The 7,312-nt window shown below is 31.6% G+C and overlaps 1 protein-coding gene across 1 annotated transcript in view; it reads right to left on the bottom strand.

Annotated features, from left to right (window-relative positions):
* The window catches only part of LOC107445505 (dual oxidase 2), a 78,332-nt gene that overhangs the window by 48,574 nt on the left and 22,446 nt on the right, over positions 1 to 7,312 (bottom strand). The window contains exons 5-8 of the mRNA XM_071183538.1: positions 5,108 to 5,274; positions 2,731 to 2,791; positions 2,553 to 2,649; positions 539 to 602 (exon numbers count right to left, since the gene is read on the bottom strand). Coding sequence (XP_071039639.1) covers positions 539 to 602; positions 2,553 to 2,649; positions 2,731 to 2,791; positions 5,108 to 5,274 — 389 coding nt within the window. The remainder of the gene's footprint in view (positions 1 to 538; positions 603 to 2,552; positions 2,650 to 2,730; positions 2,792 to 5,107; positions 5,275 to 7,312) is intronic.

The following is a 7,312-nucleotide window of genomic DNA, read 5'->3' as shown; positions in this document are numbered from 1 at the left end:
AAGTCGATTAATTCAAAATCGAGTTATAGTAATATTCGAGTTATCGTACTTCGAGTTATAGCGAATTGACTGTATATATATACGTATATATATTCTTTTTCCGTACGTCAAAATGATAGTAGTATCACTTTCCTGCCTGAAAAGGAGCAATAAAATAAGTTTAAAAAGCGCTTTTTCTGTATCAAAATCTAAACAATCCAAAATCAAGAGTTTCTATACCTAAACGGGAACTATATTTTGTTTAGGAAAATAGATGGGCGAACATGATTGAATACATGGACGAACATTAACTCAAATATTCATGTGTGCACGTACTTTCTTTTTTATAGTGTCCATAACTTTCATACTAATTTTAAATCTAACAATTTTTGATTATCTTTTTCTTTGTACGATTTCCCTTCTTTAATGTACAAATTATTTTTATGAAGAAGCGAAGACACTTTAAAATGAAAGAGAAAAGTTAATTACCTTGAATATTTAATCGGATATTTCTTCAAATATTAATTTAATATATATTTTTAGTTAAGTTTTTAATTACCTTGGCATCGTAGAAACTTTCACACAAACGAATAACTGAGTTTTCACACTTGTCGGTGTTGGATCTGAAATAAATAAATAAATAAAAGAAAAATTACAAAATTTTGAAGTAAAAATTCAATTTGATTTACAATTTTTATAATACAACTTAGAGGTATTAAGTATTATAGTATTAAGAGAGGTCATAGCTAAAGTAATTTAATTTAGATCAACACAGTCTGTTCTGGTTGATGAATGTCTATGGTATTTGGTATGAGAGGTTCATGGACTACGGGTAAAAGAAATATAAAATAAAATTAGTTCAAAGTTCGACCACTAGATGAAAATGACAAGTATAGTATAATAATAAAAAAACACATCAACTGGAGAGACTCAAAACCTCACATACCAAATCTAAGTAAATAATCCTAATCTTAGTAAATAATATATAATCATAGTAAATGTTTAATGGGCATTTTCGTTAAAAAGATATTCAAAATGCGTCACTGCGAGTTTAACAGTAACACGAAGGATTTCTCAACCTATTGCAGCAATGCTTGTTGTCAATTCAGTTTTGTATGTAAGTTAAAACCACTTCCTTCGTCTTCCAGCAAAGACTTTCCGCAATTTGCAATCCCCTTTTACAGTTTTTCTGTAATAGCATGGTACAGAAAGATGGTTCTACAGTGACTATTGGCTTTTTAAACCGCTCTTAACAACTTAGTATGAAACGCGCCATCTATTAGCCGATAAATGAAAGATTTTTATTGTATATTTCTTTTTTCCATAATCCACGTGACATAATTGACCGACAAATCATAAAGTGAATAAGCGTTTTTCACAATGCCAATGCAGGGTATGAAATACGATTATTTCCTACTTTAAATTAGTATGATAATGATTCATTAGTATCAGTAAATAATTCTTTGATACTACAAGTAGGTTTATATTTTATTTTGTTTTCTTGAATAAGAAAGACATGAATTTTAAATTATCACCATGCATTATTAATAATAAAGATGTTTATTAATTACATCTTTATGAATAATAAAGCTATATCTGCATTAACAATAAAGCTGTAACCCGGTTGGGATGCGTGGGCCATTGCCCATGACACACTTGGCAAGGCAAAGAGCCATTGCCCTTTATTCCATAGATAGAATTATTTTTAAGTTTAAGGCATTATCCGGTATTCTCTACATCGATGTGTTTTAAGATAAACGGCCATTGCTTCTTATTCTATAGACAGGAATTTTATTTTGGCATAGGCATTCATCCGGTATTTTCTACATTAATGTATTTTAAGGTAAAGGGACATCACCTTTTATTCATTATACTGGAGTATTTTTCATGGCAAAGGTATGGATGCGTACTGGAGTATTTATAAGGCAAACCCTACACTAGTAATTTTGTAATCATATACTATTAATAAATAACATAATAAAACAGTTTAATGTGCGTTTTAAAAAAGTGAATTGTTAATTTATTGAATTTTAGTTAATTAATTGATTTATTGAATAACAGTTAATTATTAATATTAGTTAATTTATTAAATAACAAAATTTTTCTTTTTCTTCGATCATCCATTAATTATTATTTTTAGAAATAGCGCGAAAAAAAATGTGCCTTTTTTTCCCCTGCGATTCTTATATTTCATACTTTAAATAAGAACGCAAAGCATTGTATATATTTCTAGTAACAAACACATTTTTTAAGTTCATTTTAGTTTCGTAAAATATTTCGCACGATGTTGCTCACGTCAGGAATGTTTTTCAAAATAGGCTTAAATTTGATCAAAATAGGCTTATCTTTATCACAAGCCATCTTTATCAAAATAGGCTTAAATTTGATCAAAATCGGCTTATCTTTATCACAAGCCATCTTTATCAAAATAGGCTTAAATTTGATCGCCCGAAAGCGCCCAAGTCGACCTCTCCTTCTCAGATTAAGTGGATGTCTTAGCTTTCTAAAACGAACTATAATTTTAAAATTCATGTTTGTGACATAAATATAATTGAGAATAAAGGAAAAAAAACCTTCTGTAAACACCTCGGGGAACCATGGTATGGCCAAATCTCATTGCAGCTGATTGAAAAACATTCGAAATGCTAGGATCAATACTAGGATCGTATCCTGAAATAAATGTGTTTTCCTCAGAATCACTTTACTCTCTATATACAATATTAGAATAATATTAAAAAATGAAAAACAAACGTCTATAGTCTGGAAGTTTTTCACCCAAGAATGCGGGAAGCCATTCATTCACAATAATATTCTGCAAAAATCCAAAAACAAAATAAAATTAAAGTATATTATGAGTATTAAACAAAATATTTTACTTGTAACTCATAAATAATGAGTAGATAAATTAAAGTCCTGCTTGAAAATCTGAAACCTCCAAAAAATTATTTTTTGCTAACAGCAAAAAATAATATGAGCACAAAGGTATTGAGTTGCATTATTATTTATTTAAATAATTAAATTTACATCAATTTTTAACTTATTATAGTTAAAAAGAAATAATATAAATTTTAAAGTAAGTTTAAGTACAAAAGAAATTATTTCGATTGGGTACTTGCAGCCCGAGAAGAAGACGATCACTCATACACAGACATGTGACCTATGATCCCAGTGTCAGCTGATTTTTTAAAAACGTTAAATGGCGCGTTAAAGTCGAGCTAAGTTTCTCCGCACAAGTTAGAATATTGATTAACGTAAAGTTAATCAATTACAACGACGTATCTCACATCGAAGTTGCTAAAATTTAATTCTTTCTCATCTATGTTTTTTACTTAACTTAGATTCAGTATCTGTTTATGTCTTTTATTGTAACCGTTATATATTTTGATTTTGTGCACTTGATAACTTCAACGTATAATTTACTTATGTTCTACATGGCTTCGTGTCTGTCTTGGTGTTAAGTAAGAAATATATAGTTAAATAATTTAAATCTTTGTGAAAGAATATAGAATGTGTCACTTAAGAGAATTGATGCTTGACGGGCTTAGAATGGAAGGAACAGTTGCTAACGTAAACCAATGCCACGTTGCAGCAACCAATCAGGATCGAGATACCCACTCACTTGTAAGTATCCCATTATGATTCTTATTAGTGTTTAAGCAATATAAATTGATTGGCGATCATTTATTTGAGAAAGCTTTTAAGTCTGGAGATGTATTATATCAGCATACGCAGTCTTACAGAAATATTTGGGGGAAAAAATACATTTTAATCTAACGAAGCTTCAATAAAATAATCTATAATAATAGAATGAAGCGTTTGTTATGTGTATCTGTCGATCTTAGAACTCCAAAACCGTTTGTGCCAACGTCTTGAAAGTTGGACAGTGGACAAAAGGAGTAATTTAAACCTCAGATCCGATCTTAAAAATCATTCAAAAATTTCTGTAAGATCATTCTTGAGAAACGTTTCAAAAATAAAATGTTCTTATTGGCTTTGAACTCGGCATTCATAAAAATTGAATTGCAGACGATCCTGTTTTTTTCTTCCTTCGAATATTTTAATGATCATTGTTGTTTTCTAGCTTATAGCTCTCGCTAATAAAAAAAGAGTTCTTGTACGTTGTTTAATATCTAATTATTTCTTATTAGATGTGTCAGATGAACTAAATAATTAACGTGAACGTGGTGACATAAACAGACTACGTCACCAAATTTGTATTCCTTAAGTAATATCAAACGCGTGTTTATAGTTATGCTTTTAAAAGGTGACTCTATGAAACTAAATAATTTAAAATCAGTGGATTTTGAAATGAAAATAAATAAGTTATGTTCTGAATACCAAAATTAGTGGATAAATAGTACTAGTTTGTTTAGAACAAACGTAATAATTTGTCATTCTATAATTAAAGTTAATAGAGAAAATGAACTCATTAGTTTAGGGGGAACGTAAAAAATCGTCTTACTATTAGTGACGCCAGTGATGCTTAATAAGTTTTTTTTAATAGTTACTAATTTTTTATTTTATAACCGTCGTTTAATAGTCGACCCAATTTTTGGGTTTCGAACTACTAACGTTCAACTCCATAGCCTTGTAATTTTGAACCCGATCCGGAAGATAAGGGAAATCCTGGATCGAGTATTGGGAGAAATTTGCTTTCGTGGAGGATTTTGCGATGGAACTAACCCGCATTCGCGTTACATGAAGCGGAAAACCACGAAAACCTTTCATGCTTAATTAATTTTGACAATAGGTTCCAATTAAAATAAAAAATGCGCTGCATTAAAAAGCAAAATGAATGGAGAAATTGTTCTAATTCGTTTAGGAGAAACGTAAAAAATCTCTGTACTATTATTGACGCCAATGATGCTTAATTAGTGTCGGTATTATGTACTACTGGTATAATGATTTGGTACTCTGTTTCAATAGGTTCCAAAGATACCAATAAAGTGACAATATTAGTTTATTTGGAACCTGTCATCAATGCTATACAGTTTTAATACAGAAACTGTGAAAAGAATTTTTTTTTATTGTGCCTCGAAAGATTTCTTAGTGTTGTTCAGTACTCCCCCCCCCTCCTGGATGAAGAACGGGCATTCAGCCTAGTCAATAAATAAAAATATAACTTTACCTGCATAATCGCAACCACCCTTTTCCTAGCTTCATTAAAACATCTTTCATCATTCCAATCTTGAAATTTTTCACACATTGTAGAAGCCAAAATATTATGCAAACGAAAAAACACTATATTCATGACTAAAACGAAGGGACTTTCATGCGCAAAATGATTGCCAACCCCTATAAAAAAAAATCAAAATTACTCTATTTGGAGAAATACAGGGTGTTTATAAAGTCCCGAACCAATTTTGATGCTTAATAACTCATAAAATAATAAAGATAGATTAAAATTAATAACATAAATGGTTAGATAGACTCAAAAAGTTTCATGACCCTTGTCAATGAAATTCCACGTGTGCCCCCTTCGTCACACGGAGAATATCAAGTCGATAGTCAATTTCACGCCAGGTAGCGGCTAGCATGTCGGCATCCACAGAGGCTATTGCAGTTGTAAATCTGGCTTTTAGGTCATCAATGTTCGACACGATCCTCCTGTAAACATTGTCCTTTATAAATCCCCAAAGAAAAAAGTCCATCGGTGTTACATCAGGTGATCTGGGTGGCCAAGGAATTGGACTTCCTCGCCCAATCCGTCTTCCTGGAAAATGGTCATTCAAAGAACTACGAACGATGATACCCCAATGAGGTGGTGCACAATCTTGTTGCAAAAAGATATGTGGCTGAAGCTCTTCTAGTTGTGGGAATACGAAGCTTTCCAACATGTCTAAGTATAGGACTGACGAGACCGTCTTTTCTGTAAAAAAGAAAGGCCCAATGACTCGGTCGTGCATTAGTTCACACCACACATTAACCTTTGGGGAATCCCTTTGTGTCTCACGGTATTCGCGCGGGTTTTCAGATCCCCATATGCGCACATTGTGGAGATTAACAATGCCAGAAGCATGAAAGGATGCTTCGTCGGAGAACATTATGCACTTCAGAAAACCCCAATAGCCTCTGTGGATGCCGACATGCTTGCCGCTACCTGCGTGAAATTGACTATCGACTTGATATTCTTCGTGCGGCGAAGGGGGCACACGTGGAAGTTCATTGACAAGGGTCATAAAACTTTTTGAGTCTATCTGACCATTTATGTTATTAATTTTAATCTATCTTTATTATTTTATGAGTTATTAAATATCAAAATGGGTCCGGGACTTTATAAACACCCTGTATATAAACATAAACGAACAGACAAAAATGAGAACATGAATCGAGGCTTGCAGCAGATATGCTGCCTCTAGCTCTACGACGACCTCGTCCTTCGACATTTTGGATATTATGTAAAATTTTTGATTTTGATTTTTTCAGGGTTTTGAAAACTTTTGAAGATAGAACATCATTTGATAGTACTATGCACTTCAAAAAAATTGAAAAGGTTTTTAATAGATTAGGGGAAAGAGCGCGTGGTAACTCTTAGAACTTTAAAAAAAAATTTCGAAAGTTGAAAGCAATAAAATTATGCAATTATTTCAGATCGTTAATTAAATACTGTAAATCTGATTGCTTTTATATTTTTAAAATTTATTTTCATTGCTGTTTAAACTAACAGAAACTAATTTAGATAACCAAAAAAAGAAAAAAAATTCTCTTTATGTAAATTACACAGGATAGTTTCCTAAAATTTAAAAACAGATATTTTTTTTAATGTTGAACTACGACCTGGAACAATCATATTATGAGCCACCGTCTTCACTGACAACAATCTCTCTGAAAGCTCAATTCGTAATTGAAAGGCAGTATATTTCGAAAAATTCTGATATCAGAATTGCATTCTTATGATTATACAAGAAAAAAAATCCGTGAAAATTGTACAGTAAGGTCCGCTACATATTTCCTATTCTGATAAGGGCATTGCATTTTTAAAGGTACTGCCGAGTACTGTAAATATCCACCGTCAGTTTATTTAGAGGGAAATTAAACAAATATGATAAAATACGTTCCCCCTTCTCTACATTTTTTAAAGTTCGTAAAGGAAGAGGTATTTTAAGGAATAAAATGATTTAGGACTAAAGATAATCTTTACTACAAAATGGTTTCAATGATCGATCTAAAAACAAGATAATATAATGTGAAGATTGTTGGTGCTCTACATTATTTATTCATAAAAAAAAAACTTTGAACAGTTTTTAGTTCATCCATAATCAAATTCAGGGCCAGGTGGCCGAGTGATTAGCGTGCCTGACTGCGAAGCCAATGGCTGCGGGTTCAAATCCAG

Source organism: Parasteatoda tepidariorum, chromosome 7, assembly GCF_043381705.1.
Source record: "Parasteatoda tepidariorum isolate YZ-2023 chromosome 7, CAS_Ptep_4.0, whole genome shotgun sequence".
In the NCBI taxonomy this organism is placed as follows: Eukaryota; Metazoa; Arthropoda; class Arachnida; order Araneae; family Theridiidae; genus Parasteatoda; species Parasteatoda tepidariorum.
This window is presented reverse-complemented; position numbering and strand designations above follow the sequence as displayed.